General features: G+C 37.4%; 1 protein-coding gene across 1 annotated transcript in view; it reads left to right on the forward strand.

Moving 5' to 3' along the window:
* LOC140242505 (mannosyl-oligosaccharide 1,2-alpha-mannosidase IA-like) overlaps window positions 1-13,433 on the forward strand; it is a 75,153-nt gene that overhangs the window by 11,046 nt on the left and 50,674 nt on the right. Inside the window, exons 3-4 of the mRNA XM_072322240.1 lie at window positions 10,108-10,188; window positions 12,858-12,952. Of these exons, the coding sequence (XP_072178341.1) occupies window positions 10,108-10,188; window positions 12,858-12,952 (176 nt within the window). The remainder of the gene's footprint in view (window positions 1-10,107; window positions 10,189-12,857; window positions 12,953-13,433) is intronic.

Raw genomic sequence — 13,433 nt, forward strand, 5'->3', positions numbered from 1 at the left:
CATTTCACTGTTGCCTCTGTGTATGTGTTTTTTCCCCTGACAGTTTCAGGAAAAGTTACTGTATACGCTATATATTTCGCGTGGGTTTTATTTTCGCAAATTTCGCGAGTCGGGAGCTATTCGCGAAATTAACAACACGCGAAAATATTACCTTCCAAAATGAATCCCTTGCCTTGACGATACGATCATTTTACGGCTTACCGAACAGACCATACTGGCTAAGCTTGTTTACGTACATATAGCATGTCCACGTCTAACTAATTTACTGTACTAGAATCTCTAGTATACACAGCCCAGTCGCTGTGGTAGCATTCGTTGCTAGTAAGGTGAAAATTCACACTTTCTTTGCCACTTCATATTTTCTCCGGTCCCCCAATCGCGAATTTAACCACTCGCGAAAATGTGTGACATCGGCAATTCGCGAAAATTTATGCACGCGAAAATTATAGCGTATACAGTATTTGAAATGGTCAATATCATGTGGGTGGATTGAGAAGAAGAAGAACAGGGGTGTGGGGGTGGGTGGAGGGGGAGGAGTACATGTGCACATGTAGTGTATAATGTTGTCTACCAAGGAGTTCATACAATGTACAGTACATTGTACAACCTCCTACTTTGACAACTCCTTCGTTTCAATAATACTTTTAACTTGCATGGGGGACAGAAAATAACTTGATTAAAGTAGCCTCAGTGTTTATTCAGATGAGCTTTAATTTCTTGTATTCACCAGTCTCTTGCGCGAAGATATTTTCTCCCACTGTCTTTAGCTAGAGGGGTAGTGATATAATGCAATACATATGTCCCACTTCGTGGAATTTTGCCATGGTGTGTAGATTGGTTTATACTTCACGTTCATGTTTTCATTGAACTGGTTTTGCATTAACTTCTCAACCGCCTGTGGATAACTGACTCAAATGTTGCTTTCGGTGTGCTGTACAATATGGCAAGATCATCAGCCGCATTGATCTGTACTTGATGAAAGCATGCAAAAATCAACAGCAACAACCAGAAAGAAAACAATGAAAAAAAAATAATTTTCTCATGTTTCTGCCTGCTTTTTAGCAGAAAATTCACGTGGAAAGTAACTATACAGTGTACATGTACTTTATACAATATGTACACATTATACAGTCATCCATGCATATCAAAGTCTACCTCGCAAAGTCGAATAATTGGCAAAGCCAAAGGTCTGATCGGGTCTTCTTCTCTCTATATTCTGTTGATTTTAATCCGTCATTAGTCAAATTTTCTTGAAGTCAAAGCTATTTCTTCCATCCAAACTGATTCGACCCAGGTAAGGTTGACTGTACTTGCACCAGTGTGCAATGTTATCTGGATTCACATTTTGACCTGTAATACTGTATGTACAGGAGGTACACAAGCTCTAGAGTCGTGATTTCTTTATACTTCACGTACAGCACATTGTACAAAATCACAGAACATGTCCAGGCGAGACATGCCCTGAAAACTTTATGAGAAATCCATTATTCTAATCACTCCAAATTTCTGCGGTCATTTTTGCTTTGATTTCAGTAACGTCATCAAAAGAGAAGGTCTTCCCTTCAGCTGTATTCCCTTGAAGGGTCAACTTGAGGTGGAAGATTAAACTTTATCAAAGCTTTCTGTACCATCAAGTACAAGTGCATGGTACAAGCAATGTACACGCATTTTATATATTGTACATGAACTCAACAAACTTAACACACCAGATTTCCATAGTAGATTTTCTTGTTCAGTTTTATGTGATTCACTAATGGTTTCTACTAAATATTAGGCATTGAAGCTAGAAAACCTAGTTGCACTGGAGTTATTTCTGCTCATAAATCTTTGAAGACAAAGTTGTCAGAAATATGATAATGATAAAGATAGAAGCAGATACTTCACTGAGTCATTTTACGGTGAATCATAAATGCTGCACATTGATTTGATCTGATTTAATTTGATGACTGCGTGAAGTGGAATTCAAGTTTGTATGATACAATAATGTTGTAAGTACAGTGTACATACTAGGTGAAGTGCACTATGAGTTGCAGCAATGAATGCCTGTTTTGAGGAGAAATTGTCATTTTGATAGTGATGACCACCTTGAAATATTAAACACATTTTGATTCATGAATGCCTTTTACCAGGGAGGTGAGTTCCCTGCTTTTACCATCAAACCCCAGACAACATATTACTGTGGTTTGGGGCTGGATTTCTTCATCATGATTTTGGTTTATTATCTCAAAGATACAATTTTTCTATGCAAATTCCTCTCTCACTTGAACCCTGTATTGGTCATTATACCAGATTGTTAATTTTGGTTGGAGAGGTATCAAATACCTCTCCAATCACTAAATTTGTTTGAACTGATTTTTAGATTGGCATTACAGTTTGAATTTGATTTACATGTAGTATTATTTTCTCTTTTAGATTAGCACATTTTTGTATTTTCCTACGTCTTGAATTTGATAATGGCTTTGAATAGCTTCTGGAATGAGCAGTAGGGGTCCCGTTAACTACAGCGGCTGACCACAAAAGGGCAAAAGTTGGCCGTGTGGTTTGTCCACCTGACTCAACAGTGCAAGGTCCCCTGGTCAATTCCCTGTGGGATGTTCACATGAACTCCAGGCAAATGCGAGGTGTCAGCCCTGAATGCCTTATCTGGATGCGCAGAGTTGAGTCATGCAGTCTTACCGGAGCAGTAAAGAATTCCTTTCAACTTTACTACATCTTTGTACATGTACTGTAGTTGAGAATCACAGGCATGCCGTTGGTTTTATGTCACTGTGCATGTTGATTTTGTGCATACATTGTACATTATAAATTCCTTTTGTACATTTAATTGGTTTAATCGCCTTTGTACATGAGGTAAAATGGTTTCATTCATGCAAACCTCCATTTCAGTTTCATAAAGTGGTCATTACTGTGTACTGTATCATATTAAATGTACCTACATTGTGTAGCTTAAAGGTTATTTTGAGAATCAGTAGAATTGTGTTTCACATGCCATGTGGTTAAAAAAAAAGAAAAAAAAAGAAAAAAAAATGTGGAATTTAGTCATGAAACCCTTGGCTATACCTTTGTGTGTACAACTGTATGAATTCAAAAACATGCCAATATTCCCATGTGCACACAATTTAAACATGGTGACTCAAACTTTTGCATCCAGCACGTCACCGTTGACATTACTGGAAGCGTCACCGTTGACATTACTGGAAGCTACACCGTTATGGTCAAACCTGAGTAACCTGTACTGGTAGCTGTCTTGCCTTGACACCACAGGCAGAAGAAGTCCAGCAGTGTCGAAAGTCTCACACATGTGCAATTAATTTCCCAGTTGAGTAAAGATTTAAAAAAAAAAAGAAATGAAAGGAAAAAAATGATTAATGGTAAAAATAATCTAACAAATTCTGTAGAATATAGTTTACACAAATAAAAACAGGTTCAGTGTTTTGCTATAAATACATTAACATTGTAATTAGATTCAATCTTGAAATTATCTATTTTGGCAGTTGCTTGCTCAACTCTGTTCAAGGCATTTGAATTATTGTACCATAGTATATTTATTGTTTTATCCAAAATATTTACTCTGAACACTTACATAAGAGTACATATACATACATGTACAAGTCTGTTTCACACCAGTACAATAACATGTACAGTGTATAGCCTATGAATTTGAAAGTAAGTACAATTGTACAAACATCGAGATTATAATTTTATCAAGGAATCCATCAAAAGGTTATCAAATACATGAAGCTACATGTTTTTTTTTTTCTGTTTTTTTTTCATGGATCTGCAAATGTTAGTAAGGGGCTTTAAGCTCCTGAGAATGACTAGCATATAGTCCAGTTGAAGTCTGATCAGTTCAATTTAATAATTGAAAGGAAAACAAAAAATCCCAGATTGAGGGAACAGGCAAGTCGCTCATTGTTTACATTTTGGTTGTAATGCAATACGGAGTCGGCACTGCGCCCATCCCAAGTGTTGTAATGAAAAGGCACGAGTCGACAGACGACGGCATGGAGTAAACACGTCAGGCGATTGACACGGCCATTAGAAAATTGCAAGGATCTAGCAATAACGGGATGGGAAGTCTGCTGAAATCCAGTTTAACAGCCACAGCATGTCTCACTGCTAGCAGAGTCTCAGCGCTCTTCTTGAACAGACTTATGAGCACAGAGGAAAAGGGAAATCTGCCTTACTATTAAACACGCACAGGCATGCTGTACCTCACATGAAAACAGTAAAAGTTTACAAGCAGAAATGACAGATAAGTGAAAATACAAGCAATGAAGTTGTACAGTTGTATGCCAAATGTGTATGTCCATAAAATGTTATTTTGTGTCATTCTCGGGGCTTTGAATAATTTTTATACAAATTGTAAATCAAATCTTTGACTGAAGACCACAACAGTATTGGACAAAGTGCTCTGGTTAGAACTTGTCATGTAATACATGGTCTCCACGAAGAACTCACAAAATACAGGTGTATTTTGATATCATTGAGTTATCTTCCCCTAGCCTGAAAGATATGTAAGAATATGATTTCTGTGAAAACTTTGAGAAGAATGATATATATATATATTTTTTTTTTCTAAATCAAATTAAAAAGGTTTGAAAATGGGGGCATTTCTAGGAAATTAAGAGAAGCTATTTTCAGAGGACAAAATTTTGGTTGGGCTTGTATAGTGGATGTGATAGATGGTACCCAATAGTACATCATGCACACTGTACACTTTGTATGTGCCATCATGTTTTGATGAGCAGCAGTCATTTAAAACCATCATAGAATTGTCAGGACTTTAATGGGTTGATAATGAAAATAGTGGAAAGTGAGGAATAAATCAGCAAAATATGAGTGGAATATGGGATAGGAAGCAGTTTGCAGTGATAGCATCTACATACACTGTAGATATCCATGGTCCCCTAGATCTCAACTGAGTGGTCTTCAGCTGTTGTATAGCCCTGCATTCTGCTCATTTGTTTCACACAGGATGTGCCTGTAAATTAACACTTCCTTCATCAGAATGTGCACTTCTTGTCGATGCTTTCGCTATTATACCAAGGGACTCTTTATTCTTTGGATATTGCATGTATTGTGCAAGACATAGACAGAGAGTCAAAAGACAGTAGGTTAATGGGGGAGACCTTGAATGTGCAAAGGAAATTAGCCTACAGTGTATGTTTAATTGACTGTTCCTTATGCTTAATTTTGCTGTTTCACATTACAGAGAAATCAATTCTTAACCTTTAAGTGCATACAGAAACCAAAGAAGCTATAGCCATAGGAAAAGTGATACTGTACACCTGCTTCTATTTTGAACTTCAGTACGAGAGTCAATAAAGACCTGATGTCTGTGATAAATATTGGATAACATTCATCTCATCCCAAATCATGATACATGTATGCGGACAATGATTACACCAAGGAACAGTACATTTTGGTGTCACTTAAATTACATATATTGCATTTTCTATGGTCATTATATTTGCAAAGATGTGAAATTCCACAATACTAGTACCCACCCTGCAATACATTCATGTAGTTTTTGAAATCCATGGATAAATGTTGGATGTGGCAAATTCTGATGTTAAATTATCTGTATAAAGTGAACCTGTACACTGTACATGTAAGTTGACAATTTAGTGCGATACATGTAACAGTAAGGGGAGCTCTTGCTAACAGGTACCCATACTACAAAGATGTGATAATATCTGGTTTCAGAACATAAAATGTAAACCATTCTATATGTTATTACTATGTCAGCATTCAACTATTTGAAAGTAGCATATTTTCAGTTAACAGTGTAAATTGTGCAGATTTTGAGCTCAGTGAAAAGTAAGGATCTGATTCAGATGTTGTGTGTGTGTGTGTGTGTGTTCATTAAGCTCCACAATTTACTCCCTTACTTTTTTCTTTTCTTTTTAACACAAGATCGTTTTTGTGATTTGATCTCAGTAAACTGAAAATAATCTCTTGCCAGTTTACTCTCTGTGTTGTACAATTAATACTAGATGACTTGCTACTGCACGCAACCCTGTCACTGTATCGGTTGTCCATTGATACAGCTGTCACTCTCTTAGAGCTGTTCTTTCACACCATCTGTACAGTTACTGAGCAGTTTCCTCCCCCATTTTTTTTTTTTTTTTTCATTCCAAGGAAGAAACAGAGATATTATATCCTGTACGTGACCTGATATGAACTCAAGACCCCAATGGAATCAGTCTTACAGCTGTACCCAGCGGTTGGTCATGTGCAAAAACAGCACCATACTGTAAAAGTGGATATTTTTGCAGGACTAATTTTGTGTGTGTGTGTTCGGCCGGGCAAGAAGAGTTTCATGTGTTTTTAATTCTGCGGAGTCAAGACGTCGACTATTGGAACATACATGTACGGGCAGCAAAAATATTCGCATGCTTTTATTTTCGCGCTAGTTTCTGGTTGCACGAAAGGTGCGAAAATTTCAACACTGCGAAAATTTCCACTTTTACAGTACAGCTGTATCTCAAAGCAAACCAGGAGTATGGACAGTTTTTATTGTCAAAAGTTACACTGCAAGTGCTGATATTTCTACAAGTGGCAGATAATTGGACATTTTCCCATGGTGTTAAACTTCCTACTTTGTGCTCTTTCATTATCATGATGTTTGCACAATAAAAGGAGAAGGTCACAAATGTTCTAGGAACATACAGGACTGCATTCATAAATATGTTGGTCAGGATGTTAAGACAGACGTACATGTGTACAGCTGTAGTCTCGCTCTTGCACATGTCCATTACACCATTTAAAAATAGAAGAGAAAAAAAGAAGGGATGAAATGATAAAACTTGTGCGTGCCACAAGCTCGGTTTTGCAACTGATTGACAAATTGCCCTACATCGACGTAATAATAAGCTCGGTTTTGTTGTTGTTGATGCAAGCTTGTTTGATGAATCATGCTTTGTACATTTGCATATCACTGGTAATATTCACTATTGTTTTCCTCAATAGAGATAGTTTGGATGTCTAGACCGGATTCTCCTGTGTCATGTAAATAGGTGCATTCACATTTGATACCACAGTAATATCTTGGCGCCATTATCATTGGCAAAATACCAACATTAATACATTGTAGATGCCATCATGGCAATTCGCTGCTTACTGTTCTCATTCACAAAATACCGTAGTGTATTGCTGGTACAGAGCCTAGAGGAAATGTATCAGGTCACATCAGAAATACAATTGTACACCACTGTGTGATTGGTGACCAGTATTTACTCAAATCTCTCATATATGGAGCATTTCATACAAACTTTGAATTACCAAAGCTCTTACTAGTACGTATTTTATGATGCATTTCGTGGTGTATTTTATGGTGTATATGTATTTGTGTTTACATAACAAATTTCTGTGCAAATTGTAGTGATACTTCACCATCATTGTGAATGCACTGATGAGTGCTGTGTCAAAGTTCACTTATGTGTTCTTTCATACATTTTTGATAATCACAAGTTGTGGAATGTTAAGTCACAAGTTGGTGATGTTCTCACAAAGTCATTCAGTAACAGTTTTATTCTCATTCTTCCGTTTTTCCTGGTATTGGCAATTTCACTTTCAGTGTCCTGGCAAAGTATTGGCAACTTCACATTTCCATGTAGTACCCTGGTACATGTAAATCCTGTTTTGTATTCATATCTGAGACATCTTATACCTTCGATTGTTTCCTGGCATAAGGTTTACCATTTGGATCAGAGCGAATTTCCAAATCAAAGATGAAATCCCTGAAGCCAAATAAAGATGATTGAAATGCATGCAAAGGGTATAATTGCACTCTGTTTTCAAATCACAAAGACATCTATTTTCTCTTACAATATGTATGTTTTGTTGATGTTATCGTCACTTTGTAAGACATGATGCATGGATGCCTCTTTTCTGAGTGGTGTATTCCGCCTCCAAGTGGCATGCAGCAGATACGACCAAGTCGCGCCAGCCTCTGCATTCTGAAGTTGTCTTCTAAAGCTCCCCTGCATCCTAATGGCTGTAGGGTATTCTCTTTATATACTTTGAAGAAGCATCCTGAGCTTTAGCATGTATTATTCAGAGGAGTGGAACCAAGGAAGTCTGAAAACCAGACTATCAAATTACATGAGTCTATGGAAGAGATTTTAGATTGGCTGCATGTTGCCTACAAATGTGCAAGTTATGACATATATCTGTCCCATTTCTATATATTTCTATATTTCTTTTTTGTCTCCTATAGAAAACTTTGTAGTATGACAAATTTGTATGCAGTAGGGTCAGAGAATTTCATCTTTAACGATAGTGATATCCCTTTTCCTGATAACTTCAGGGGTAGGGAAGGGAGTAAAACAGGTTTTCATTTCCCCCTTTTTTCTTAATGTCAGTGGTAGCTTCTTCTTTCCCGTGGCACGCTGTAATGCACTGTTATGATGTCGAGCCTGAATCAATAGTCCGGGGGGCGTACGCAGGAAGGAGCGCGAGACACTACACGGGTAAAACACATCATCTGCACGCTTCAGTGCTCATCCAGCTACGAGTGCGAGGTCGAGTCGAAACTCTTCCTCGTCTCCATCTCAATTACATTAATGGAGATGTCCTCCCGTGTTCTGGGAGGAGAGAGAGACACCGGTCGGTATCTGACTCTGCGCGGACAAGCCGACACCTTTGCCCGACCCCAGCAACGGTGATATGAGGAGGACTTAAAACCATCTGCCAATCTCTCTCCACCTCCTCACAACCTCATCCTCTTTCGTCTTCCTCTTCCGCTTGTTCGTGCCGTCCGTCTTGTACGGCAGTGTATCACTGTAAACTTCACAATTGCATCATGCCTGACATGACTTTAAATTTTCTGTCTCCTTGGCTGATTCATCGGGGTGCTCACAAAAATAACTTTTTCCCCCCAACATGTCCATCCATGTGAGTGGGTGAAAGAAATTGCTTTCCAAAATATTTGGCAAAAAAGGACACTATGTTTCCCCTCTCTATCTCAGCTTCTCCTCCATTTTCCCCACCCCACCCCCACAAAGGGGGGGGGGAGGGGGGTCAGAGTGTATGAATACACTGTCTTCATTGCTTTTAACGCTGTATAGATATGGTGCTACACGTAGCTCCGTGATGGACAGTTTAATATGAAATGAAATATGTTTTCCTTTCATTTTCATGTCATGATAATTGCATGAGGTTTAGTGGATTTTTCCCTTTGCATGTCAAGATAATTGTAAGGGGTTTAGTGGGTTTTCCTCTTTATCTATTTTTTCTTTGACTCTAAATTTATTGTGCAGTGTTTATACTATCATATTGTATGCACAGACTTGCAGAATAAGAGCAGCTTAAGGCTGAGCAACTTCCCTAAATATCAGTGAAAAATCACCAGGTTGAAATTGAATGAAAATTAAATGAAAAGAGGAATGACTTCTGTCTAGTCTATGTTACTGACTGAATTCCATGCTCGGTTGCTAAGTGGATAGTGTGTATGGGGCTTTATTGTGGCCATAGAACTTTCTTTGAAAATGATATACATTGTAGGATCTTCAATTTGTAAATTTATCAAAAAAGTGAGGGCAATGCTCAGTTCCATACATTACGAGATAGTCAGGTGATTACAAAACTGAAAAATGAAGTAGGCCTTGATTTTGGAAGCGAAATTAATTAGCAGATGCAAAGATGAATGATTAAAGGAGTTTTGAAAGGGGAATTGGATTATCTGAATTTACACTTTTAGTTTTTCCATGCTGGATATGGGATGGCATTTTGTCGAAAATAGTTGTGATCACATTTTCATTGTCTTCCCTTGCACCTTTGAATAACATTTAATCAGCATTGTTCTTCATTTGAGAGATTATTGAATCAGATGTTAATGTACATTCTTAATGTCTACCTTGAAGAAAATTTTCTTATGTAGAGTATTGTGATTATATTGTGGAGTATGCAGTGTGTATTGATGGTGATGTGTCCATCAGCAAAGGCTCTCGAACTGCACACAGACACATCGTACGAGCACACAATATTTACCAACAGAGTCTGCATCATAGATGATTGTCTAGTAATTCATGTGAAATGTGATTGTGATGTCATAATGGTAAACTTTTGTTCTCCTTTTCCTCTCCTCCTTTTCCTCCCCAGTCCAGTGATGTGTCAGTCTTTGAAACCAACATCCGGTTTGTGGGGGGACTCCTCTCCATTTACGCTCTCACCCATGATGAGGTAAGCACGCACCACACACATCGGAAAAAACAATTCAGGAATGAACGAGTCGCATGAGACTGGCGTTATTACATTCTGCGCAGACCTCCATGACATTCATATAATTTGCAAATTTGCAAAGTTGGATGCTGCAAAGCTGTATAATTGATGTTTTTACGTTTGAAATAATCAAATTTTGTGGCAGTGTATTTGAATTACTATCTTTACTAAATTTGAATTATTACAATTTTGATGATATTTAATTTCATGTTTTAAAGTCATCATCAGCCATCTCGTGAGAATAGGCTATAGTCACGCCTCTTCCCCATAAATTTATTAGTTGATGATGTATTTAATCTGCCTCGCCTTAGGCGAGTATCAGCCAGTCGCTACCTTGAAACGTATGAAGATCCCCAAAAATATTGCGTATGTGGAAGGGTTAGGGAATGGCAGTTAGGCGCCAATACGCACATGTTGAAAGAGTTGAGCCCCTATCAGCCCTCCCTCGTCGATCTGAGAGGCAATTTCTTGATTAGAAATGTTGGGATGCCACCCATTTTCCATCAAGGCAAGATTCTTTTTTTTTTTTCTTCTAGACATCGATTGTGCCAACTTGCAATTAATTGAAGGAATGTTTATTTGCTGAAGAGTGTAGGGGTGCAGCGCTGATGAGAAAATGGATGGGTGTATCGGACAATTGACAGATTAAGCAAGTGGGCATTTTTTCCCCTCATCCTGTCAGCAATTGCAGTATATGTTAACATAACAGCAGCCAAGGGAATACCAGAAATGTATACCAATGATGATGATGATGATGATGATGCATGATGATGATGATAATGATAATGATAATGATAATGATAATGATAATAATAATAGTCATAATAATAATAATAATAATAATAATAATAATAATAATAATAATAATAATAATAATAATAATAGTAATAATAATAATAATAATAATAATAATAATAATAATAATAATAATAGTAATAGTAATAATAATAATAATAATAATAATAATAATAATAATAATAATAATAATAATAATAATAATAATGATATTCTTCGTGATTCAGGGTTTTCTCTTCAGTGGTGTCACTGTTTCATTAAGTGCTGTGCCATTATCATTACTCTAGCATTGCAGAGCATGTACACTGTATTGTGCTGCAGACAAAAAGAATTATGTCTTTCCTGCTATCATCTGTTAGGTTAATCAAGGTTTTTGCATCCTAAGGTCATTATCATAATTATGTTTTCACCATAACGGGACAGGTTGGATACTGGTACAATAAAAGTTTTAATCAAATATTCCATTGAAGGGAACATTGGTTGCTATGGTGTGGAAAGGGTATCTATATTAGTAACCAGCCCATGGCCTGCCTTCCAAAAGCCTGTTCTCTCATGGCCAGGCTGATAGTGTATATGAAATGAGTGCAATGCAATATACACTGTAGCAATGGTGTGCAGGTTTATACATCAGGGATAAAACGTGGAATAGATGCCCCATAACAGTTGAGTAGGGTTTTTAAAAGAAGTGATCAATATAAGTGAATTTGCTCTGATTTTCAGATTTCACTGAGGTCAAAGAAAGTGACAGGGCTCTTTGATTAAGTTTCATCTGATAAAGATGCCATGTTGAAATATTAGCTGAATGTGGGGAATGATTTGAGCAGTTCAAGCCAATTTAATGCAGTGCTGTTACCTTAATTTTTTTTGCAAATTATCTGATCTATTATCCGTTGCCAACAGAAAGATTGCTCATTTTTGCAACTGATGTCATTGTGGAAGTGTTTCCTTGGTGGTAAAATTGTTTGAACAAAGAATGTTTGCCGCATAATATTGCATGCAGCATTGGAAGGATAATAATAGATATCTCCAAAGTCTGTATGTCCATACACTGCCTATCAGACAAAGGAGATGGCCTCCGCTGTATACACAGATGTTGTTTCAAGTCATGGATTATGAGTTCTTTTACTCCAGTCTGCAAAGCAGAACAAACTTTTGGAATGAACCTGCTCTGCCACGTATCAATAGAGCAAAGAAAAAGAAAGAGAGAGAGAGAGAGAGATTATAGAGATGCAGATAGATAATACATGTAGATAGATAAATAGATAGATAGATAGATAGATAGATAGATAGATAGATTGACAGACAGATACATACATACTATACATAATAGTATGGAAAGAAAAATAGAGAGATATAGATATATAGATATAGAGATATTAAATATATAGAGAGAGGTAGAGATGTATTATAGAGGGATAGAGATATAGAGAGGGAGAGTGAGAGACAGAGAGGGAGAGATAGGAGAGATGGAGAGATTGCTAGGGAGCTTTTCATATCTGGGCTGATAACGTAAAGCACACATTGTGACGTGAAGAATGACATGTGCTTGACAAGATCTACACTTTACATGCCAAAACTCATGTATTGTACAAGGAGATTTCTGCAAATTCAAAAGGTTGGAACACGAGGCTTTCTAATTTTAGCGCAAGCAATAGACAGTGACTTCTGCATGACGCAAAGCAAACTGTCTTACTGTTGAGGTCATCCCCCAGAAATAGCCTTGCTGCGAGATAAAAATATGATGGTTTTATTGATAATTTTGCGGCACAGATCATCTTGATGCAGTCTTTCCTTTCCGTCTGACTCTTGATTTGCTTTGTTCTCTACCTTGCCAGGTTTTTAAGGAAAAGGCCGTGGGGATAGCCGACAAGCTCCTCCCGGCTTTCAACACACCAACAGGAATACCCTTTGGTCTGGTGAACATTAAAACGTGAGTAACTCGCTGGGACTTGAAGAGAATTAATACCCTCAATCAATGATTATCATAGATTTATGCCTAAGTGCAGCTAATATCCCCCCCCCCCCCAAGAAAAAAAAAATAACAGAGAAAAAGATAAAGACATCAAAGCACATGAATACATCAAAATCTACAAAATTCAAACAAGTATGTGGGGGAGGGGGCACCTGAGGTTGCAAGAGAAGAAACACAATATTTGACAGCCGTGGGTCAAGATGGTCATTGGACTTACCTGAAAACTAGAAGACTTACTCAACACGAGTATTGCGTAAATTACTTTGTTTGTGGCTCCGGGTGTAAGATGAGTGTAATCTTTCATAGAGTGAAACTAGCTGCCCTTGTCAGACAAGCTTTACAAACTTCAACTTGCTCAACAAAAACAAACAAACAAACAAACAAGCAAGCAAACAAACAAAAAAAACAAACAAACAACAAAACAAAAAGAATGCTTGGC

Source organism: Diadema setosum, chromosome 19, assembly GCF_964275005.1.
Source record: "Diadema setosum chromosome 19, eeDiaSeto1, whole genome shotgun sequence".
Lineage (NCBI taxonomy): Eukaryota > Metazoa > Echinodermata > Echinoidea > Diadematoida > Diadematidae > Diadema > Diadema setosum.